General features: G+C 43.5%; 1 protein-coding gene across 7 annotated transcripts in view; it reads left to right on the top strand.

Moving 5' to 3' along the window:
• The window catches only part of enox2 (ecto-NOX disulfide-thiol exchanger 2), a 296,308-nt gene that overhangs the window by 125,798 nt on the left and 144,465 nt on the right, over positions 1-26,045 (top strand). For 5 of the 7 annotated variants that reach the window (XM_053641143.1, XM_053641142.1, XM_053641139.1 and 2 more), the window contains one exon: positions 18,535-18,681. The exons of the other annotated variants lie outside the window; for them this stretch is intronic. In XM_053641143.1, coding sequence (XP_053497118.1) covers positions 18,535-18,681 — 147 coding nt within the window. The remainder of the gene's footprint in view (positions 1-18,534; positions 18,682-26,045) is intronic. 7 annotated transcript variants of the gene reach the window in all.

Raw genomic sequence — 26,045 nt, 5'->3', positions numbered from 1 at the left:
TAACCTCTGAAAATGTCACCCTTCTCAAATGGGAATAGATTAACTTTTACTCGGGCCTCGGCGACGCGGTCATTGTTTTCCAGTAATCTTCATCCTGTTGACCCTCACTAGCGATGTCTTTAGAAACGGTTCTTTTTCGCTGAACGTAGTGACGAGGTTTAATGCCTCTCCATTGTTCCCACACGTTTGGTTTGGAATTGAGGTGAGCATTAAGCAGGAGTATTAAGCGTATCGAGAGCCGCTCACAGTCGGAGCCTGCCCGGAGCGGTTCTAAACCAGTCAGACGAATAAGCCGAATGTATTGCCTGAGGGGTTAGTCGATCCCATCAGTCCCTCCTTTCGGAGAAACCTTCAACAAAGTATCCATTATGTCCAGCAGTGCTTCAGCGCAGGCTCCAGGAGCTGCTGTCTGTTTCAAATCCAACCTGTTCTTTTCTACGTCCTCTAGTAGGAAATTAAATCTCGGCCAAAAGTCTGGAACGTAACGGTTCAAGAAACGAATTAAAAACGTACAACGGGAGAGATGAAGAACACTCGGTAACGGTAAACAGTCAGCTCGGTTCACCGAGTCTTCAAATAAACAGCGTTTTCGCTAGTCGTGGTTTACGAACGCGCCGCAGGAGTTTTCCTTTACGCTTTCAAACTTTACGTTTACGCTCCGCAAGTTTACATTCGCCATTCTGGCATCAATCTATCATGTGGGCGGGGCTTAACAGAGATTTCCTCTCATTGGCTAGTGAGATTTGGATCGGCAGCTCGAGTGTCCAGCTGAGAAGGAGGAGATGACGACGACGACGACGGCGATGACGACGACGACGACGTTCTCTGCCGCTCCTAAGAGCTCATCTCGGAAAAAATAATCGGATGAGATTACCCAAACCTCAACTATTAATTACCAACTAATATACTGACTAAGTAAGTAAATCATTTCCACTACCGAGTACAAACACTAACTATACAGAGAACCGCATCCAGAACGCTCTCCGAAATTCACGTCTCTACTTCCCGGTAAGGGAGCTTGTCCATCCAAATCTCACTAGCCAATGAGAGTAAAGCACTGTTAAGCCCCGCCCACAGGAAAGATTTCCGGCAGCGCGTTCATAAACCACGATTAGCAAAAAAACAAAGCTTAAAGAACGCTGTTTATTTGAAGACCGTGTTACATTTTCGCCTCCTTGTTGACCGTTTACGGTTTCAGAGTGTTTTTCTTCTCTCTCATTAATTCTTTTTTTTCTTCGCTTCTTGCTGTACTTTTGGCACAAGTTTCATTTCATCCTCTAGTACATTCTCCCTCCGTTTCTTGAGAATTGAGATGGAGAAATGGAGATGGAGACCAATCAGCGTGCTTGTACGGCCCTTGTAAATGTGCCAAACCTCATCCATTACATCCTCTGATTTATTGGTAAGGCTAATCGTTAAAGTAGCAGAGGCGATCGCTTTAAGACTACGTGGGAATCTTCAGATTCCAATGGATAGACGAATCCTAAATGAGTTCAAATCTTCAGCTATGAGCTGTGGTGTTTTAGTCCTCACACCACTTGTAAAACATATGAATCGGATCTGTCTGGCATCATTATTTTTACCTGTATGTGTAACCATTAGGTGAGTGTGTGTAGTAAGCAATCGGGGGTTGTTTAGAGTCCCTGGTTATCACCTGTTTGGAGTTTGGATTTCTTTTGGGTTCTCCGGTTTCCTCCCAGCATGCCAGTAGTCAGATTAGAGTAGGCTGCAATATAAATCACCCCTAGATGTGAACGTGTGTGCGTCCTATCCAGGGTGTGTTCCAGCTTCGTGCCTAGTGTTCCCAGGTGGTACTTCCTGAAGACAATGTCAGTTGGGGTTGTTTCAGCTTTACCCTGCCCTCTAGCAGATATAAACGTACTCGTGGAGCCATCCTGTGCACATGTACACGTAGTCATGCTTCAAGTGCGTCACCGACCTCGAAGGCCTTCGTCAGCAGCGCATTATTCAGACTCTTCCTAGATTGATTACACCTTTTACGCCCACAAGGATGAGTGCTGTACGGTATGAGTCACCGTCAGATGCCGAGAGCCGAGTCCAAGGAGAGCCGAGTCCAAGGTCCCTGTGGAACGTTGTAGCAGAAAACTGTTCTACAAGGATCTACATATAAGAGCGTTCTCTATGGAGCACATCCAGCCATCCATCCATTTTCTGTACCGCATATCCTACACAGGGTCGCGTGGAACCTGGAGTCTGGAGCCTGGAGCCTATCCCAGGGGACTCGGGGCACGAGGCGAGGAACACCCTGGACAGGTGCCAACCCACCGCAGTGCACATTCACACATTACGGACAATTTAGAGATGCCCATCTGCCTACAAAGCATGTCTTTGGACTGGTGGAGGAAACCCCCGAAGCACGGGGAGAGCATGCAAACGCCATGCACACAGGGCGGAGGCGGGAATTCGAACCCCATTATAACTAAGTGATGATGATGGTTTGCAGCTACACTGTAAACTCTCCAGAGTCTCTGGGCAGTTCATCAAATCCAGAGATTCTACTGTTATATTTCGATTGAGATGAAATGACAAAATAAACGAATAAGCACATAAATAAAATCGGCTCTACGCGACACTGCAGCTGCGCACGTGCTACAGCGATAACACCACATTTTTTTTTCCTGGCGAAACAACAAGAAAAGCCACCGATAATAAAACCTAGCGTATTTTTATAACGCTGACTTTAAGCGCGACGGCATTATGATGTACGATGATGAAATATGATTAATGGAGGCACGCGCATTATTCATGCATCCGCGATGCCGAAGAGACAACGCCGCTTTTCGTCTCGACTACGTTTCTTGCCTGTGGCTGGCGTTAATGAGGCAACGCAGTACACGCTAAACTCTCCGTAAGCAAACAACGTGTAAACTGAAGTGCGAGATTACTAGCCGAGAGGAAAAGTTTGACATGACTGATAGGGCGAGTCTGAATGCATTACTACTCTGTTGATAGAGTTAAGATTATTATTATTATTACCATTTCAGACAGCTAGGAGAAAGCGTTCGAACGTGCTCTCGCGTAAGCAGCTCAGCAGGTAACGTTTCTCTCGCTGTAAAAGAGAACGCACAGGGCGCTTCAGACAGACGAGAGACACGCTGTGCATGTTAGGATGTCGAATTCCAGAAAGTGTAATTACGCAGACTTAACGAGCAGTCAGACGTCACGACGGAGTCTAGGTCTCTATGGGTCTCTCTGTGCTCGTATTCACAGAGACGCCTCTGTGCTGCGTGTTTGCATTTATTTTATTTTTATTTTTTCCCCCCGTGCGTGTTTGTCTTCACGTGTTTAACGGAGCATGTTTGCGCTTTCAGGTGGAGCAAAAAAACCTACACCGCTTGCCATTCACGAGCGCTATCTTCTCGCCTAGCGTCTATAAAGAGCCTGCTGTGCCAGACATGGCCCGTTAAAGCCCAATCAGCAGTCTTGTTGACACTCCCGGAGCCAGCTTCACAACTCATAATTGATCCATTCAAAAGCTCACTTCACTTCCAGTCTGTTCACGCCTTCGAGATTGTTTTGGCCTCGAGTGGTTCGGGAGAACATGGAAAAACTTGCTCGGTGGAACTTTATACCCCCTGTGCCATTTATTTGTTAGGTCTATTATAAGAAAGATAATGAAGCACATAATTCAGTATAATTCAGCAGCTTAATTTCGAAACCCTCGCTCCGTGCTCTCTCTCTCTCTCTCTCTCTCTCTCTCTCTCTTTCTTGCTCTGGAAATGCCCGAGCGCCAAAGCGAGAAGCTGTGTTAATAGAGCAGTAAGAATTCCACACACCACTCGGATTTTTTCCCCCCGTGAGCGAGATCATTAAGGCACCTCGTCCGTTTATCCGGCTGAGGGTCCGGTCATTCCGCGCAGTCGACGCATGCGTTCCAGTGCCAGCGAGTGTTCCAGACGAGCGCGACTAAGAATAGAGACGCATGCCACTTCGTTTGTAACTGTTATCCCAAATCAATGCTTTGCTGAGTGCCGCCTTGTGCACCTCATGACTGTTGTTTCATCACCATGCTCACAAGAATTAGTGGACCAGAGTACGTCTGCCGGCTAATTCCGGCTCTCGGCGCTCGTGCTCAGGCTCGGTGGATTGGCAGCACCAGGTTGTCATCTGATCCTGAGTCGGTACCGCAGATAGACCCTCCGCCGTGATTATTTATTCCCCGGCATCTCGTGCAGTGCAGAGAGGTACGAGTGCTTCCAGAACAGGACCTGTTCCATTAGTGCATTCCTGAACACTGTGACCCTTATTTCAACACAATGTCACCTCATGCTTGTCCTCTGCCCCTGTGCCACCATTCAGATTCACTCTTCTCTGTAAAAAAGAAATAAATAATAATAATAAAAAAAAACCCCAGGTTATATGGTTTCAACATGAGTCTGTCTATTAAAAACAAACCAAAAAAATGACCAATTTGCTTCCTTAAAGTGCGCCTATTATGCTTTTTTCAGATATTCCCTTTCATGTAGTGTGTTATAGAGCTGTTTGTGAACGTAAAAAAAAAAAGTTTCAGAAATCAAAGCGCACGACAAACGGAGTTATTGACTCGTTAAAGAAGGACTCGATTCTGAACAGCTGAAACGAGTCGTTAGTGATTCCAGACTTACTTTATGGAAGTGTGTTACAGACATGGAAACACAAATCACACTATTAACATCGTGTGGGAGTTTTCACCGCATTTTGCGACAGGACACGTGCACACTTGGCAGTGCTTAACCGTTTAACGGCAAACGAGAGAGCACGGCTGTGTCCGAAACCATGTACTTACGTACTATATAGTAGGAGAAATACACGTACATCAGCTACTATATAGTAGGAGAAATACACGTACATCAGCTACTATATAGTAGGAGAAATACACGTACATCAGCTACTATATAGTAGGGGAAATACACGTACATCAGCAACTATATAGTAGGAGAAATACACGTATATCATCTACTATATAGTAGGAGAAATACACGTATATCAGCTACTATATAGTAGGAGAAATACACGTATATCAGCTACTATATAGTTGGAGAAATACACGTACATCATCTACTATATAGTAGGAGAAATACACGTATATCAGCTACTATATAGTAGGAGAAATACACGTATATCAGCTACTATATAGTAGGAGAAATACACGTATATCAGCTACTATATAGTAGGAGAAATACACGTATATCAGCTACTATATAGTAGGAGAAATACACGTATATCAGCTACTATATAGTAGGAGAAATACACGTATATCAGCTACTATATAGTAGGAGAAATACACGTACATCATCTACTATATAGTAGGAGAAATACACGTACATCAGCTACTATATAGTAGGAGAAATACACGTACATCAGCTACTATATAGTAGGAGAAATACACGTACATCATCTACTATATAGTAGGAGAAATACACGTACATCAGCTACTATATAGTAGGAGAAATACACGTATATCAGCTACTATATAGTAGGAGAAATACACGTATATCAGCTACTATATAGTAGGAGAAATACACGTACATCAGCTACTATACAGTAGGAGAAATACACGTACATCAGCTACTATACAGTAGGAGAAATACACGTACATCAGCTACTATACAGTAGGAGAAATACACGTACATCAGCTACTATACAGTAGGAGAAATACACGTACATCAGCTACTATACAGTAGGAGAAATACACGTACATCAGCTACTATACAGTAGGAGAAATACACGTACATCATCTACTATACAGTAGGAGAAATACACGTACATCAGCTACTATACAGTAGGAGAAATACACGTACATCAGCTACTATACAGTAGGAGAAATACACGTACATCAGCTACTATACAGTAGGAGAAATACACGTACATCAGCTACTATACAGTAGGAGAAATACACGTACATCAGCTACTATACAGTAGGAGAAATACACATACATCAGCTACTATATAGTAGGAGAAATACACACACATCAGCTACTATTATAGTAGGTAACTACGCGGTTTGGGACGCAGCCCACGGCTTCAAGCAGTCGTCTATTAGCACGTATAGAATGACAAATAATTGCCTGCACTTGAAGCTTTCATAAAATTAAAAATAAAAACACTCAAAACTGTATACAGTCCCATAACGAAGACCAACCGTATGTCGATACGTGAAATTCTGGAGGGAACGTCGGACGGCGTGACGTGGGGATGTAATGACGTGTGCCGTTAATCGATCTATGTTCTATAACATGTAACACGGGAACATGAAAGGAGTATTCTAAAAGCGACTCATGTAAACACCTTAATCACAATATTGTCATTCAGAATAAGGTCAGTAATTAGATTACTGCTGTCCGTGTAAACGTAGTCAGTGTATGGTGCGGGAAGGAAGATCGAGTCAGTTGTATGCGTTAATGCGTTAGGTCAGGGATGTGTTAATGCGCCGTGGCACACACCGACACACTCTCCCGCCCCCTAACCCCCCCACTGCTCAGGTGCATAAATTGGGCATAATCTTTGTGTTAAGTTGTCGTTCAGACTCAGGGAAGATTAATGACTCACCCCCTGAGCCCCCACACACATTACCATTGTGATGCTCTGATACTCTCGGGTCCTGCTGAATGCAAGGCTTTGACTGAAACATTGTCCATATTGAATAAATCACGGCATCAGTGACACCAGCCCAGCTGGCGTTAATACAGCCTGTGGTGTTAAAGGGAAAGAGGGCCTGTGCTGGAATATTCCGCAACGTTAAAACCAGTGCACTGGAGTAGAGGAAAAATATATTATAGGTGCGAGGGAGTCTGTTTGACAGCCCTCAATCTCTCGTCTCTGCTGCGGAGCTGCGTGTGTCGTACCGGCACTGTAAAGCATCTGGCGGAGAAACAGCGAAGCCTGCAGACTACATGTCTAACAGATCTTGGGCTTTGGTAATGTCAGTGTCAGTGTTCGGAAAGCCGGATTTCATTTCCGAACAGCAGGCAAGCAGGTGTGTGTTTGAGGATTAGGATTCGTCCGGTTCAGATCTGTACATCAGTGTAGAAGATATAGCTGGCTAGAAATACTGCTGTGTGGATTATTTCACAGTGATCGTCTAGTCTAAAGTATATCACGGTTTCACTCGAGGAAATGTTTGTACAGAGGTCTTTTTGCACATCCAAAGGAAACAGAAAGATGAAAGTGTTCTTCTTTCTTGAACCTTAAAGTGCACCTATTATGGTTTTTCAGATATTACCTTTCATGTAGTGTTATAGAGCTGTTTGTGAACGTAACAAATCAGAAATCGAAGCGCAGGACAAACGGAGTTATCGACTCCTAAAAGAAAGAATCGATTCTGAACAGCTGAAACGAGTCGTTAGGGATTCCAGACTTTACTTCATGTACTAACCTACGTAGGTTTGAAACAAAAAGCCCCGCCTCTTGTCTTCATCGGCTGCTCGCTGACAGCGGTAGACCAATCACGACAGACTGGGATGTCTGACCAATCAGAGAAGAGGACGCTCTCTGAAAGGAGGAGTTTAGAACGAATCCTTCAGGACGAATCATTTAACGAGTCGTTTGTGACACTGTGGGGGAAAAAGGTAATGCTGCAGTTTAAATTATAAGCACGTTAAAGTGTTTTTAGAACGTGGATGCATGTAAATCTATTGTATGAGAGCTTTAAAGCAAAATTAGGCACGTTTCAAAACCGTAATAGCTGCACTTTAAGAAATGTGGTGAGCATGTTTTTCCATGAGTAATCAGGACCGACAGGGAGAGAGGATGTACCCTACACAAGCGGGGCCTCATGCTGAAAATGTTTGAGAACCACTGATTTAGATGGAGTCCAGATGGAGGGTTTTTACAAAATGCAACCTATATTTTTGGCGAGTCGCAGCCGGACACAAAATGGATGAGAGCCACTGGAGAGAAAACATTTTTCGTTTGTTTTTTTTTTCAGAAATGAATGTGTATATGTGGAAATGTATTCGATCATACACTGTGACAATTCTACTGTGAATCTCCCCAGGGTTTGGGACAGCACGACTTGTTGTGCGCGATCTCTTTTGTTCTGAGCTCAACACCTCCAGGCCTGGCCCGAGGCTGCCCCGAGGTCTTAAAAATGCAACCGAACGAACCGACATGTAAAGAAGATATAGGTTTTATTCTTGCTGTTCGAGACGGTAAACCCGTGTGACCGTGCCACACTCGGAGTGTGTGTGCGGCTCAGCGGTGTTTTAGAGCGACTCGGTTCACACCAGCTTCATCTCTGTCTGTGCTGTGAGTTTGAGTCGTTTATAACCTGCATTTAGACAAAACACACGCCAGATTCGCTTTGGCTTTATGTTCGTGCAATCTCAGACATTTTTATAGGCAAGAGGTTTACAGCATTTCACCTGATTGGTAATGAGAAGGGAATAAAAAGAAACAAAAAAAACGTCACCAACTAAAAGGAGGACTTCCTGAGGTTTTCCGCCAAAATAAAAGCCACAAGGTCTAACGCCTAAAAGTGAATTAAAGGCAGAAATATATATTACTATTTGCACCCCAAATAATTTTATTATTATTATTATTCAGTGCAATAGTAATATTACAAAATAGCAAAGGTTATATATATATATATATATATATGTTCTTCTTTACGAAAATTTCTGTACATTTATACCACGACTTGTTACACTGCCCTGGCATTAAATGCCAAAAAAAAAACCCTGTAAAGACAGCCGCGAGGAGGTTTCTAATACATCTGCCGAGGGAGTGATGGTAAAGCTTTTTCTCTTCTAATTGCCATAATCCACCACGCTGTATTTTTTCTTCCCTCTCTTGGAAAGTCATGCGAAGGAAATACTGGATTTTCTTTTTTTCTTTCACTGTTTCAGAAAGTGGTCATGCCAAAAGGATATTTATTTTCTCTGGTCGCTCATACACACTCTATAGAGGTTTATAGCGGGTATAGTTTACTTAAACCCAGAAATGGATGTATATGCATGGCCACAACCCTTTATAGCTGATGTATCGTGTAGCACGACTGAAGTGTCGCGCAGGTGGAAATGTCTTGAATACGGTCTTAAAAAGTATTCGACGTGTAGTGCCGAATACCTGCAGATGCGCCGTCTATCCGTGCAGAGCAGCTCCCTTCTTTAATAAACTACCCCTGTTCCCCACCACTGATCTGTAAACAATACCCAATAGTGCTTCAGTGTTATTCCATCAGATCATCATCTGTAACTGCATCGATCTGCATCGATTCAGCCGAAGCAGTGGTGTGCTGCCTGTTTTTTTTTTTTTAATGAATAATACAATCCAGCTCACTGGGGAGATGATAAATCCATGATGAGTATATTTGCCAGTGGCACAGCAGAAGGTCTAGCGTCGGGTTCTCTGTGATAAAGCCCTCCTGCTTCATGTGTGTCGCCGCTTCGCTAAATCAGTGGTTCGGGTCCTACCGTAGCTAGCTCCACAGCCTGGTATTCTCACCGCAGCAATCAATCATTCGTTAACATAAATATCGCGCCGATTCTCACCGGCTGTCTCCGAGCCAGCGGGAAGCTCCAAAGCTGTCGTTTGAGGTCAAAGAAGCTTTGATAAAGAGAGAGGAGGGATGGAGACGTATAGAGGAAAGTGAAGAAGTGACAGAGTATTAATGGGCTTCGGTTCAGGGAGCCACAGCTGCATCAGGCTCTAGCGTCTGGACCGGACCTGCTTTGTTCTTCCATACATAGCATTAACATCTTATTTCCATCCGGTTATGAAGGAATCGAGTCGCTCGAGCAGGAGGTGAGGTATAGTGAGGAGAGGACAGAGTGGTAGGGTTCAGAAGCAAAATTTGGCATAGCAAACAGATTCAGGTACAGATAGTGACACTGCGTTACACCCCTATTATAAAAGCGTTTCATGGGTGATAAAGCGCTTTCTACGTGCCATTACCCAGACTACACTCCATTTTATTTCCCATTTTCTCTATTCTCACTGCATATCCTTTGCTTTCAGTCATTGTCATGCACTCACACCTCCTGCACCTCCTATTCCTTTTGCTTCATATCCACACTTCTGTAGCCATAGTGATGTTATCTTTTTTTCCCCCCCTCTGCCTGATGCATGAGTGGTATTTTCCCTTCATCTTTTTCTCATAAGGGGAGAAGTGGGTTTTGACCAGCTGCTGAGTGCTGAGTGCTGCCTAAATAACTCCAGCTCTAATGGAGGAGATGGAGCCTGTTGGGAGGAGTCTGCGAAGCCGGGGAGACCGAGCGCAGAGACCTCAGCCGAAAGAGACTCCGTTGGCGAACAAGAGACCTGCATAGTATTCATGCAAACAAAATAAATAAATAAATCGATCTCGAAAAGCCATAGAAAGCAGAATTGGAGAACCTCGTATTCACCACCTTAGTATTCATGCAAGCATACAGTACTCAGAGCCATGGAAAAGAGAATTTCTCATTCGCCATAAGCTCAGAAAAGGAAGGGATTCATGTATTTTTAAACCCAAAGGCATGCAGTGGGTTTGTGGAATCCAGCAACCAGAGAGGTGAGGAAGAAGAAAAAAAACATTAAAGCGCTATGAATTCATGGACAGCGCGACAGGCCGAAAGACTAATCGTCACAAGTAAAGGGAGCAGAAAAAGATTAGCAGGGAGAAAATAGGAAAGTAAGGTCTTGAGGGTGGGGGTGTGTTTTTTTTTTTTTTTTTTTTTTTTTTTTTTTTTTTTTTTTCCTTCCTACTTTATATCTACAAGAAAGAACTGGAGAAAGTGGAGCCGGTTGTAGTTCAGTATTCCACTAGCTTGATAGACAGTTGGAATGGTCACAATGATAAGAACGATTAGAAAAATAAAAAGCTACAAAAAGGCCAATTAGCAAAGCGTTTATGTACAGTTTGGGAAAAATGCCATCCAATTATTTCCGTCCATCCATCCATTTTCTGTACCACTTATCCCACACAGGGTCACGCGGAGACTGAAGCCTGTCCCAGGGGACTCAGGGCCAACCCACTGCATGGCACAATCACACGCACACACACACACACACACACACACACACTAACTATGGACTATTTAGAAATGCTAATCAGTCTACAGCACATGTCTTTGGACTGGGGGAGGAAACCGGCGTGCCAGAAGGAAACCTCGGAGAACATGCAGACTCCACGCACACAGGGCGAAGACCCCTAACCCTGGAGGCGCAAGGCAAATGTGCTAAGCACTAAGCCATCATGCCCCACCCCCTACAATCCTGTTATTTCATAATAACAATATTGTTATGTCAAAATAACATCTTCAATCTAACTTCTAGTGCCACACTGTATGATCATATAATTGAAATAAAAAAAAAATATGGTGCATTTGATGGCACAGACGTAGCACCTTTTTTTTCCCTATGTAAATAGTGTTTAATTTTGTGTAAATATCACCAATTAGCAGAGACCAGTGTTTTTAGACTTGCGCGTAGGTATCGTTAGTTCTTGTTGGTTTTGACTAGGAACCCCAATGATGCCCCAGTGAGAAGAAAACAATTTCCAGTTTCAGGGGTTTTTTTTTTTTTTTTCTTCCATATCAATATTTCTGGTTCGCCGCAGTAGAAAAACTCGCTTTGATAGACACAGATTTCAAAAGCCGCGTTCTAAACCCTTTGGAGTTGAAAAAGAAGATTGTGAGCTTATTCAGTCCCAAAATAAAAGAGGCGTCTCAAGATGAATGCCTCGGGTATTTTTGTGCCGAGAGAACGATGACTTCATTTCTGTATTATCTCAGATAAGGTGGAAGAAGGATGGAGTCTTTAGACATGGGAGTCCAGGGAGAGTCCAAGGTGACCCCGGATTATACTCAGTGGGAGATAGGGTTTCAGTGTAGAGCTCGGAGTGTAAAATCTACTTATATCTATTGTGAACAAGTTCAGCCTGTTCAATTAGTGGTTGAGTCAGGATTCAGCAAGGCCAAGCCATACCAAGATAAACAACTGTTCAGGCAGGTGTAATACACTTGTGTAAAAAGAAATAAATAAACAAATGTGAGTCGACTTTTTCACTTAACACAATCCGTGTATCGAATGACATCGGCGTATCCCCTGATCCATGATGCGCCAATTATCGATTATTCAGTTGTCCTCTCCAATGTCTATGAGATGTTCTTCATTTTTTCATTTCATGTCATTTTGTAGATTACTCTCCATGAACACATAGATTGCACAAGACTCATTTTTGAACCATGACCAGCGTAAGTGCAATAAGTCATGTAAAGGGCTTTACTATGGGAGCTGTTTTGGAGAAGGGTGTAGCAAACAGAATAATTCATGAGATGTCCCAGTATCTTTGAAATTAGGCGTCCCTCAGGGCTCGGCTCTTGGACTCGCCTTTGGGTCAGCTTATTCGCTGCCACGGTTTCAGTTACTGTTATGCTGATGCCGTTCAAATCTATACAGCACGTAGATCTGCTCCCACTCTCCAGACCGGTCCACTATCAGTAAGTAAATTTTATTTATATAGCACATTTAACATTTACGGCATTTTGACAGACGCCCTCATCCAGAGCGACTTACGTCTATCTCATTTATACGACTGAGGGTTAAGCCTTGCCCAAGGGCCCAACAGTGGAAGCTGGGGCTTGAACTCCTGACCTTCTGCTCAGTAACCCAGAGCCTTTAACCACTGAGCCACCACTTAACACAGCAAAGCTGCCCAAAGTGCTGAACAGAGTAAGAAAAGTAAAATCGAAAACGAAACAAAGACAGACAAGAGACAATAGTAAAAATGAGATTAAAACGCCTGGGAGAAGAGATACGCGTTCAACCTCTTTTTAAAAACGATAATTGAGGGTACAAGTCCAGTGGCAAGCGATTAAATAAACGAGGGGCGGCGACTGAAAAAGCTCCACCCCCCCCCTTAGTTTTTAAACAGTATCGAGGGACATACAGAAGAAACCTATCAGAAGATCTTAAAATTCTGCTCGATGAATGTGATGTAAGAAGATCTTTGCGATAAGAAATAAAATAAAATAAAAGGATGGCTTAACTTTTTAAAGCTGAACATGGACAAAACTGAGATCATTATTATTGGAACACCAACACTTCGTAAAAAATAGCCTTTATGACCTTACTTGTGACATTGATAGCACTCTCATTAAACCATCTACCGTAGTACTGTAAAAAACCGCTCCCTCCGTTAGCCTCAAAGAAGCCGAAACACTGGTTCATGTGTTTATATCCTGCGATGCTCTCCTCATTGGTTTACCTGCTAATTCTATTGCTAGGTTGCAATATATTCAAAACTCTTTCGCTAGACTTCTTACCCATACCGAGCGCTCAGCTCACGTTACTCCAGTCCTGCCTGAACGGCGTTGCTACCAGATTCATTTCGCATTAAATATAAAATAATCCCTCGTACTTAAATCACTTCATGGTTTGGATCCTTACTATCTTAGTGCACTGCTTCTCCCCGTCAACCAGACCCGCTCTCCCAGGTCCTCTGGGCTCGGACTCTTCTCTGTCCCTAGATCTCGTCTCTCTACCGCAGGTGGCAGGTCTTTCAGTGTAGTAGCACCTTAAAATCTGGTATTCACTCCCTCTGACTCTTCCTTCATCACATCCATCCCCGAGTTCAAATCCCAACGTAAAACGTATCTGTTTTCTCAGTGTTATCCGTCCTAATCCGTTGCTATGCATTTTCTCTGTGACGGTCCTATCTGTACGGTGATTTTCGTGTTCTGTGTTTGTCCATGATTGTTCATTGTTTATGTATCGTCGCATTGCTATTGTAAAGCGTTCTTAAGCTCTGGAAAGGCGCTATAGCAATGAAACATATTATTATTATTATTAGTAGTAGTAGTAGTAGTAGTAATACTACTAAACTGTAAGCTACGCCTTTACAGTTATTCATTTGTCAGACATACAACTTAGGCTGGAGGAAACAAAGCAAATGGGAAGAAAAGGGGGGGGGATCTTAATGAATGCCGCCTGCAGATCCGTTAGAAATCTGACCTTGGGCGTGAACTTGCCTTTTAGCATACAGTTAATTACTGGAAATAACACTTCAGCTCCTGCTTCATAAATAACCGTTAAACAAGTCAAATAAATACTGGTTAAGTAGCCTGGAACCGGAATAAACCGGAATTGGTGTTCAACCGTGTCAAAGGCAGCACTTTATCTGATACAGAAGCGATAAACTGTTTTTAACCTACGCTCTCTTGCTTGTTCCGCGTCTTCCTCGTCCTCCCAAGAGAAGCATGGAGTCAACGCGTCTCTTAAGCCGGCTTAATTAAAAAGGCCGGTGTAAATTAGACACTTCTACGGCAGGCCAGCCAACATGTTTACAAGATTAATTGAAGCATCATTCATACCTGAGAGGTGATTTGGGAAGACCTGCCAAGCCTGCCAGATGGAGAACGGGCTGTATATGAGGCGACGGAAAGTGATGGGCAGAGAGACAGTGAGAGAAACCGGTGGACAGAACTACGGTAAATCACGGAGCGGAGATATGTCACGTCGTGCGTTTAATGCTCACTAGACATAAGGTGACCTTAAACGAATTGTGTTCAATCATGCACCAAGCACTGGTGGGGAAAATTCATTCAAGCATTTGATTAAACGTAGCTGTGCATATACACACGGCACATAGTGAATCCCAAGTGTACTCGCTAGGCTTTGGAATTACGGAGAGAGGGTAGGAAAGTGTTTCCCTAGTCTCCTCTGTGCTGCATTTAGATTTCCCTGTCGGTTTGAGGAAGAGCCACGTGTAGTAGCGACTGTGTTTCCTCTTAAGCAGTTTGTCTTGTTTTCTTTAGAAGCACACGGTAGTCATGGCCTGTCCTTTTAGATCACGCCTGGAAGCCCGGTGCAAAGGGGAACACGGCGTTGCTCTAAAGCACACTATTACGTTGCGATCGAAACGTTAAGAGGAACGTCGCTAACGCCGTATCTGAAAAGGAGAGCAGCTGTGTTATGTATTCGAGATGAGAGATTCATCACGGCATCGATGATACTGAAGTGCAGCGTGTCACCGGCGATCGCTTCGAGACGGTTAAAATTCCCCTGTAAACATTTTATTGAATCACTCAACTTAGATAACAGAAAGAGAGAGAAGCGTTCAGCAAAACACCGTCTTCAGACATGAATAAATGCATGAGGCTCATCTGGTGTCAGAGGCAGCCGGCGGCCTCCAGTTCCCTTGGAAGAATAGTAAGAGATTTGCTCACAGGAACTGCCCTTCATCAGCTGTCTTCCCCACCCACTCTCCTATTCTCTCTCTCTCTCTCTCTCTCTCTCTCTCTCTCTGCATTTTCCCTTTCCCTGCTCATTTTCCATCTCCTCTCATTTCTCTGCTTACTCCCTTGCCTTCTTTTGCTCATAACCCCCCCCCCCACACACACACACCCACCCTCTTTCTTTGACTCTCTTTCTCTGTCTAAAGATAAGACTGGTGTATGTGTTCTGCTTGTGTGATCTGCATCCGTTTAAGTCCTCAGCGCCTATCAGCAGTTCAAAGAATAATACTCATTTAAATCTCATCAGCGGCTCTATTGAAGCATCACAGTCTGAGGGAAGAGTGCAGTATCTCAGCCAAAAAAATTCCCCATATATTTAAAATAAGAATGTTCTCTTTCTTTTCTAAGAATATAGTTTATTATGGGATTTTGGTTTCCTCCATAGAAGCTAATATGTTTTGTTTGGCCATGGATGCATTCTTCTACTCCATTGGTATGTCCAGGAAGCATCCATATGGGTGTGGTCTTCACCACTGTGGTTAACGTATAAGTACATAATGTATGTATAAACACACTATAGCTATACACATTATAAGTTTGTGTAAAGGTCAGCAGCACCACATGGGGCATCTCACTAGTCCGTGGTTCCTAAAGGCATTTCCATATATTACGTACAGTTGACAGATCGTGTTTTCCCTGCAAGAGCATGTCCTTTTTAAAGAATGCATAATAACACACATAACGCGACGTGTGCATTCAGTCATTCGTCTTGAGTGAGCGCTTTTTATCCTGGTGCGGGTCACAGCGGATCTGCAGATTATCTCAGAACGGTAGGAATACAACCTGGTCAGGATGACAATGGGGTGGCTGTGGCTCAGGTGGTAGAGCGGCTTGTTCACTAATCATAGGGTTAGATTCCCGGCTCACATGACTCCATGCCGAAGTGTCCTTGGGCAAGACACTGAACCCCAGGTTGCTCCTGATGGCAATTTAGGGCCTTGCATGGCAGCTCTGCTACCATTAGTGTGCAAGTGTGTGTGTGTGAATGTGTGAATGAGACACAGTGTAAAGCGCTTTGGATAAAAGCGCTATATAAGCGCAGACCATTTACAATAAAAATGCAATGTGGGCAATTTAAAGTAGCCTGAAGTGGACAACATGCAAAAAATCCATGTGGACATGGGAAAAACACGTGATACTCGGCACAGACAGTAATCCAAGCTCGGGATCATGGCGCTCTGAGGCAGCAACACTACACTCTGTTTCACTGTGCCACCTCAGAGGTATACAATTCCTCTCTAATATCTCTTAATATGGACAAGGTGTCAGCCACCCTGTACCCTATCTATTACTGGAAATGACCACCATATCTGGTCAGTGGTGGTCCATAAATGTTTGTCCATGAAAAAGGGACTGTTACTCATAGCGGCATCCAGGGGACCATATTCCTATGGTGGACAAAGGAAAATGGAGAACCGTGTCTTTTCAGTCCTATGGCTATCCATCGAAAGGGGACGGTTAACCATGGTGGGGTCTAAGGAACTACAGTACTATGGAAGTAAATGGATACGGACTGCCATATCTCCTCAGAGGTGGTCTTATAGTTGGCTATATTAAAGGTACTATTAACCATGGTTATGGCCAAGAGATTATAGTCATATTGTAGTCAAATGGAAATGGACCACCATATCTGGTCAACGGTGTTTCTGTGGTTGTCTACAGAAAAAGTTAACAATGGTGGGGTCCAGGTTAGCATAGTCCTATTATAGTCAAGTGACAATCATCTATCATATCTGTTCAGTGGTGGTCCTATAGTTGTCCCTAGAAAAGAGACTGTTAAATATAGTGGGCTCCAAGTGACTATATACCTATGGTACTCACGTGAACTGGTCAGTGGTGGTCATTTGATGGTCCGAAACAATTGAAGAACAGGGCAAGCCGACTGACAGAGATTACACGTGGCTCCACATACGGATGGTCTACAGTAAGAAGTCATCGTAGACCTGCAAGGTGCACCTATATGAACGGTGGAGCTGCTAAACTAGCATCTCAGGGTATATTCGTAGTGCATTAGGGTCCAGAATCCCGACTATTGATCAAGCATGTATATCCAATCTCATTTGCCGTGTGAGGGCTTGGTGTAATGGACAGGAAAACGTGAGAGTCTCATGAGCGTGTCCCGAGATCTTAATCAGAGTTTTTACTCTATGACTCATCACAGATCAGCAGCCTTCGTCTCTCATTAGCAGCTCATTACGTGCCAAGGACTTTTCACTACTTTACAAAGCTCTCCAGAGAATGATATCGAGAAAGCGATACCACATAATGCCCCGTTTAACTTGTCATCAGTGTCTGTTCCTTCATTCTTCTGGCATCCTACAGTTCCAAATTCTGTCCTCTACTTATTTTTTTTTAATCTGTTTTATGTAATAGATTCATTTTCATCGTCATCTCTCAGTTCTTTTCTTGGCTTTACTCGCTTGTACACGCCAGTTCCATGGTGATTCCTTTGGTTTCTCGCTCCATCTCTTCATGAGAGAGTTTCTATATCAGTGTACTATCAGAACAGGTCTCGGAGGTCGGGTGCAGGACAGTAAGGCACATAATTAAAGTGTCGCTTTGTGAACTTTGTGTCAGTCTTTGGCTCTCTGAAGTCGAGAGGAAGCTACAGGACACAACGTAACGTTTCAGACCTTCACAGAACTTCCTGTTTTCTTAAGAAAAACAAAGGCAGGCAAACAATAAAAAAAAAAAAAGGCACAAGGATTGGTGATGAATATTGCATGAGAACAGTGCTGCGTTTCCCATTTGCTTTCTGAGTAGCACCTCACATTTACTGTAGGAGATAACCGAACACCTGTATGTTAAACACAACAATCGCTTTAATTATTGCCTCATTGTGCCTTGGTTTTGTGGCAGTATTCTTGTTGTTATTGAATCCATAATTCACCAGATAATTCGGCTTTTGTTGTGTTATCTCTGCTTTTTTCCATACGAGGAACAGGAGTGTAGTTTCTGGATATTGATCACTTGTCTGTAGTGCACATGACCCTGAAGTCGGTTTATATAATGGGATTGGATTACGAGCCAGAGGGGTTAATAACTAATGGGAACCTTTGTGTGGATAATCCCGTCGAAAATCCTTTCGAACGAGAACGGAAACGAATACCGCCGTATTCAAAGGGACTCGTTCGGACCTCTCGGCGTGTCCTATCTCTCCGGCATCCTCGACTCGCTGTCGTGGATCGTCTGAAGTGCCAGTGCCGTCCTCTATCCAGAGTCTAGTTCCCTCGGCTAGTTCGAATGTTTGCATGTCGACTCGATTCGGTTCACCTTTAACAGTTTGCGTGTCTTTATTTTTGTGTCTCTTTGCCAGGACTAAACCCGCTACCCTTTGACCCCGCAACCAACAACGAGCCGCTGCAATTTAATAACTCCAATGGGCCTCTGGTGTCCGAGTGTCCTCTGGAGACCAGTACTGAGAACGGCAGCAAGAAAAGGAAGAGACCAAATCTTCCTTCAGGTAGGCATGGATTGGGGAGCCTTGAATTATACAAACCGTGGCCTGAGTCATGCTTTTGAATAGTTTTTAATGCATCATGTGCAATCAAAACATGATAGTCACTTATACATAGCAATAGGTTGCTATTTATTTAAGTCCATTTTAGTTTTCTATGAGACCGGTCACTACTTCTGTGACTTAAAGCATTAAATGATGTGAAAATGTCTTCATGCCAATGGAAAGTCTAGAGTTTTTTTTTTATTATTTTTATATTAGTTGTAGTTATTTGGGGTTTGCTGGACTTATAAAGTTAAAAAGTCAATTCCTTGCCCTCTACAGGGGACTGATGTCTCAGCAGTAAAGTAAACAACAGGAGTATTAAGTGCTTCTGATACACGCTTGTTGAATTTGACCTCGCTGAGTCTGCTGTGAGTTTTGCAGAGTAAGAAATAAATAAAATAAATAAATGACAAGCAGCCCTCAGGCTGAGACTTGAGTTTACCTGGCTACCATGTGTATTCCCCTGTGGAAGAGCGACATTAAACCTGTATTAGCGTGCTAAGAATATAGCGAATAAGTGAAGCTCAGGTTCAGATTGTAGTTAATTACATGGAATGTATTGTCCGTGTTCATGAGCCCATCTTTTCTCAGGTTGTTATTGCGTTGAGATTTGCGCTGGTCTCAGTCAGAGACGATGGCACCTCGTATGTATACAGACACGAGATCGAAGGCAAACGCCGTCATCACGCCAAGTGCGGTGCGCTTTCGTTCGTTCCTGACTCTTGGTGGTCTTATTTGCCTCTGGAGCAGAGAAGCCACTCGGAGGTTGAAGTGACTGTGATTAGGGCTTAAACGAATGCAAACGACGTGCTTCTCATCCACGCTCTGTTCTTTATACACCCTCACAGCTGACACAAATGAAAGTAAAACGGGCCATTGTGCTGCGGTCGCAGTCAGGAGCCGGATGTACGGATCAAACGCAGCCAGCATGATCAAAGCCTCTCAGCGCTAATCTAATCTGCCCATTTCACACCACTCATTTCCTTACTGCATGGACGCCATGTGCTAAAGAAAATGATCGTTGTGACGGCACAGACCTGAAGCTCTGGAGCAGTGGTTCCCAACCAGGGGGGAGATCAGAAGGGGAGCGCAAACTGTTTTCAAGAAAAAAAAAACACAGACAGGGCATCATTTGGGTACTCGCTTTATTTTATAGCTTTTCATATAGAATGTGTATTAACGAAAAACCCCACGTTCCCTCTCCCTCTGTATTTTCTTTTCGCCGGGGAGAGGCGGAGCTTAGTCCGCGCTCGCACCTCTCTCTGCGTCTGCTCTGTTCAGTGAGGGGCCGAGAGCCAGAGATTTAACGATGTCATGGATAACGAGACGCGCCCTTCGTACCAGTTTACATCATTCACACGCAAATGTTTTTCATGTGCCATACCTGTCCGTTATATAGTTTTATAAAAGTCATAAAAGTTATTTTTTTAAAAAAAAAATCATAAAAGTTCTGAAAAGTAATTAAAAAAGTATAAAAGCAAAAAAAAAAAAAAGTCTCTATCAAAAACAGATGATATATATATATATAAATAATATAGATAGATAGATAGATAGATTTTATATAGAATAGATAGTCATTATACATGGTCTCCTCCAAAAAAGGGGAGGGGTTGGGGCGTGCCAAATATTAGGGGTGGCTTGGGGTGGGGCTTTAGTTACAGAAGGTTGAGAACCTCTGCTCTAGAGTCTCCACTGCGCTCACGCGCCCCGCCGAGTTGCGAGGCAAAAGACGGTCGCGCTCGTTCAAACATCGTTGTCACGGTACAGCGTGCTCCTCCAGCAAAACTAGTTTTAGGATTTTGCTGAGAAAGTCTGCTCGAAGCGATTAGCATCCATCGAAAAAATGATAAGCCCCTGATTACATTCATTTGAATAATGAGAATTGTTTAGAGGATCTCACAGCGCCCTGCTGCCTGCAGGTCCTCTCTTGCCCCATTACCGTTCTGAATGACTCCAGCATGCAGATCTGCTTAGAAATGAGAATATTAGCAAATAGCGCTCCTCTTTAGCAACAACGCCGATTAGCTGCCCAGTCTGTCATTAAGACTTGCTCTTATCCACCATGACTGTGGTTGATCAATTTGCTCCCTGATGAAGCGGGCGGGGGGGGGGGGGGGTTTGTTGGGGGGGGTGAAATGACAACAGCTTGCAGCATCTGGGTTATTATGTGTCCAGTCACTTTAATGTCCTCTGGCAAAGCCAAGTAGGGAGGTTCATACCGTCTCTGCGGAGAGGAGTTAATGCCGGCGACGGCGGTGACTAATTACTAGGCATGCAGATTTAATCTCATTAAAGTGCCGTAATAGATAGATTCATCTCATTAGCTCTGGCATGCCATTAGTGAGGTTTCATCCCTGGCCGTGTCTTTAGGAGTGGTTGAAGGTCCGAGGGTCAGCGCAGACCGCGTACTAGTAGTTACGACAGTGTTAAATATCCTCCAGTGTAACGAACAGGTTCATTACGAGTCACGAGGCTTGCAGAGTGGATTGAGTATTATGCAGCGGCGTGGTGGTGCAGTGGGGTAGTATTATGATCCAGGCTGTCCAGGGATAGTGTTCTGGTCCACCGAAAGCCTGACCAAGATACAGTCGAAGCTGAACGAATGAATTCAACATTATGCTGCTGCCTGAAACCTGACAACGAATTGTCCGAATATTTTACCATATAACCCTTCCATCATTAGAAACATTTGAATACTGCTTAGCTTCCTGTAGCCGCCCGTATCGAATTCAAGGCCTTGATGCTCTCGTACAAGACCTCGTCTGGAACAGCACCCTCCTACCCTCCAAGTCTCTCCTTAAGGTTTACGTTCCCTCATGCAATCTGTGATTGGTTAACGACCAACGCTTAGTAGTACCTACTCAGCGTGGTTCAAGGTCCCTTTCCAGAACGTTCACACTAGCCGTCCCTCAGTGGTGGAACGAACTTCCAACCTCAATCCTGACCACAGAATCTCTCACCATCTTCAAAAAACAGCTAAAGACCCACCTCTTCCGTCAACACCTAAACACGCCAAAGAAAACCTCTTACACCTCGACTCTGCGCGCTTTGCTTTTCTAGAACTCAGTTAAAAGATCTTGTATGGTAGCACTGCTTATATTGTTCTCCACTTGATATATCGCTTTGCTTGTATTTCCTCATTTGTAAGTCGCTTTGGATAAAAGCGTCCGCTAAACGAATAAATGGAAATGGAAATGTCAACCCCTCTCTGGCCCTCTTTTGAAAACACCAATATACTTCATTACTCAAGCGGACATACACTTTAAACAAAATCTGTTTCCAATATAAAAGATGTTTTTTCAGCAAGAAAGATGTTGTGGATTAAGGTCGAAGAGGGTTATATACTCATAAACACCGCACCGTGAGATCATCATACGCCTGTTTCATCTCCGCGGTTCTTCGTCGATTCGCTCTCCGTTCGATGTCACGATGTCGTCGGCGCGCGGATCACTTAAAGCGCCGAATTGTGTTTTTGAGTAACCCGACGATTAGTGGACGACCCGCTCTACCACCTGAGCCACAGCCGCCCCATCTTTTGTCACGGTACACCCTGGCCCCCCACCATGCCCCCCAAGGATTAAGCCTGAGACTTGAAGAATGAGCCAAGATCATTTGAGATCAATCTCTTGAGATTTTTAGTGGCTTTAATTTCGCCTTTAACGTTTTAAAGATGTAGGAATTCTCAATTTGGCCGTTGTGCCATTGCACAATTATAGTACCTTCGGTTATATTCCCATGATGCTGATGATTAAAAACGTGTGTAATTGGAGTACCTGATTAACAACTGTATATGGAGTGGCAAGAACCACACCCACGCCATCAACTAACCCTCTGTAATAGCTATATTTAAAGCTATTTTCAGTTCAGTCCTCAACTCGGAGACACCTGACACACAGTTCTCAAGAGATCGAATGCTGGTTTGATTAACCTTCTCAGCGTCCACTCCACCCACTTCCAAACTCAATTTTGTGATTGTCTTACCATGAAACTGGCCTGATTGGGGAGAATCAGGCCTTCATGTTGCTAAGCAATTCTCTTGAAGGAAACTCGCACATACTGTAATGTTGCATAATTCATATCGTTTCCACAGAAGGCCATTATAAGCATGCATGCTCATCAGCATAGCAGCTCGGGACGCTAACCGCAGCTGCCGGGTTTCACCCAACGCTGATGTCACGACTCCTTTAAAAAGCGGAGGAACTCTCTCGCATGCCAAGCCGCAATCTGTACATCTTAAAAGACTTGCCGTCTGCCCGGTGTATCCGAGAGACAGGCCTGGGCCTGACGTAGGCTTTTTGAGCAGGACAGTAAAGTGAATGTCCGTGGTGCGGTGGGCTGGAAGCGGATCAGGCGAGCGGCGCTGATGTGGGCCTTTGCCACCATGTGTGCATTAACCTTTGCTAAGTGGTGCCCAGGCGTTGCGGCTAAAGACACTATCGATCGGCTCTGAAAAGGATGAGCGTGGAAGAGCGGGGAAGAGGAAGCAGGCTGGTTTTTGTTCTCGCTGAGCCGAGAAGAAAAAGAAGCAGAGCACTCTAGTGAAAGGGGAGTGTGGGAGGATGTCAGGACTATCTGACTCCATCCGTCTTTGTGTGTTTGGCTGTTGTAGCCACTTTGCACTGACTTGACACATACACACACACACACACACACAGGAGTAGGCTAGACAAGGACGTATCATAATATCTGTTCTTTGCTAGTGAACCCGCTGTTGTTGAATTGTATGCCAGGGTATGTGTGGGTTTGTATTTCTCTGTGCGTGTGTGTGTGTGTGTGTTTTGTTTTGTTACTATGCAAATTATTGTCCGTGTAAGCGCACACAGTGTTTATCTGTATCTGTTTTGTGCTCCAAATATCTGTATCTGGATTTAAAGTAAAAGTTGTTTTTGGGGGTTTTTTTTTTTATTAATTTTTTTTTTTATTAAGTTTTTTTTTTAAGGAACTTTGCCACTTTGCTCCCCCCCCCCCCCCAAGAAACCCTGGAAAGCACCAGGACGGTGTGACTTCTGACTCTGATAGTTACTCAACCTCAGCTGCATCAATTCGAGTGTAGAATCGGTCTCAACTAGAACTGCGTTTTGAATCTCGCTCGCGCCGTTAAGAATTTAATTCAATTCAGTTCAATTCAATTGTATTTGTATAGCGCTTTTTACAATAGACATTGTCTCAAAGCGGCTTTACAGAAATATCAACACGGTATACAGATATTAAAGGTGTGAGTTTATCCCAACTGAGCAAGCCACTGAGTGGCGACGGTGGCGAGGAAAAACTCCCTGAGATGTTTTAAGAGGAAGAAACCTTGAGAGGAACCCGACTCAGAAGGGAACCCATCCTCATCTGGGTAACAACAGATAGTGTGAAAAAGTTCATTATGGATTTATATGAAGTCTGTATGGCCTTAGGAGCAGCCGTAGTCCCAGCAGTCTGGAATTGGAGAAGATTTGAGCTCCATCCAGAGGCAGAAAGGATCTGGATCTCTAGTATCTCCATAAAACCGTGTGTGGCTCGGCAGTAGGAGAGAGGGAGAGAAAAGATTATTATGACTGCGAAGTAGTAGAATAGAATCTAGTCAGGGTAGGCTTGAGTAAACAAATACGTTTTAAGCCTAGACTTAAACACTGAGACTGTGTCTGAGTCCCGAACACTAATACGAAGACTGTTCCATAACAGTGGGGCTCTATAAGCGAAAGCTCTCCCCCCTGCTGTAGCCTTCACTATTCGAGGTACCGTCAAATAGCCTGCATCTTTTGATCTAAGTAGGCGTGGCGGATCATAGAAAACCAAAAGGTCGCTTAGATATTGTGGCGCGAGACCGTTTAGTGCTTTATAGGTTAATAATAATGCGAGATTTAGTTTAGTAATGTAGTTTGTTCTGTTTCCACGTAATAATATGCGAACTAGTAACTTAATTGAAATCACTGCAACCTTGAGGCAGTTAGTTAGATAATAAAATAAAGGGGGGGGGGAATTGTGTGCTTGCTCTTCATATCTGTATTTCTGTCGGTTTAAATCACATTATCTGTTCATTCAGTTAACTCGTTAGTGTAGAAATATAATTCCTATACATAAAATTCTTCATTGGTCAATGAAAAGGCCGTTGGTATGGGACTGAATAGCTGTTTTGTATAGCACCAGAGTGTTTACCATCAGCAAATGTACACCTACTAAATATATCTATACGGTAGTTGTACCTATTGAACTCGCAATGCAGTGTATGTTTAAATCAGATGGAACGGGGATCCATTTAGTATTAGTCACTAAATGTGAAACTGTTATTATTATGTATTATTATTATAATATTCTGAACTAAAGTCAAGGTTAGATGTGAATAAATGCACTGTGTGCATTGGTTCTTAGAGTGTCGTGGTATAATTTCCTCTACAGCTTGCTGTTTCTCAGCTCATTTACAGAGGTAGTTTTTTTGTTTGTTTGTTTGTTTACATCAAAATTGAACCAGTGAGATAAACAGGAGGGGGAAAAAAAAAACAAGAAAACCAAGACCCAGCTCAAATACAAACGCATTTTTAAGATGTGGCTGTAGAAGAACATCCAAGCTGCAGTTTCAGAGAACCAAACTCCGAGATCAAGGTCCAACAGTGCCACAAGCTGCTGGCTAACGATCAACTGAAAAGGTTTTTAGTGCCAGAAAAATAGTACGCTACCAGCAAACCAATAGAGAAAGAAAAGCTGAAGATTGCTGGATGGTTACCAGCATGATCGCCGTGCAACACGAACAGCCATGTGCAGCTCCAGATTCAAGTCGTTACTGTTGGTCCTCACATCATAGACAGATGTAATGTTAGGAATGACGTGTAGTTTCTCCAGACCAAGTCAAGTCATTTTTGTCATTCCTCATCGTAGACAGATGTTAGGAATGACACATAGTTGTTCCTGAGCAAGTCAAGTCGTTACTGTCATTCCTTTCATCATAGACAGATTGTTAGGAATGACGTATAGTTCCTCCAGGCCGAATCAAGTCATTACTGTCATCATATCATCTTAGACAGATGTAATATTAGGAATGACATAGATTTCCTCTACACCCGGTCAAGTCATTATTGTCATTCATCTCATCATAGACAGATTTAATGTTAGGGACAACATATAGTTCCTCCAGATCAAGTCAAGTCATTACTTTCATCATGTCATCATAGACAGATGTAATGTTAGGGACGACATATAGTTCCTCATGACCAAGTCAAGTCATTATTGTCATCATTTCATCTTAGACAGATGTAATGTTAGGGACGACATATAGTTCCTCCAGACCAAGTCAAGTCATTACTGTCATCACGTCATCATAGACAGATGTAATGTTAGGGACA

The sequence above is a fragment of the Ictalurus furcatus genome, chromosome 14, assembly GCF_023375685.1.
Source record: "Ictalurus furcatus strain D&B chromosome 14, Billie_1.0, whole genome shotgun sequence".
In the NCBI taxonomy this organism is placed as follows: Eukaryota; Metazoa; Chordata; class Actinopteri; order Siluriformes; family Ictaluridae; genus Ictalurus; species Ictalurus furcatus.
This window is presented reverse-complemented; position numbering and strand designations above follow the sequence as displayed.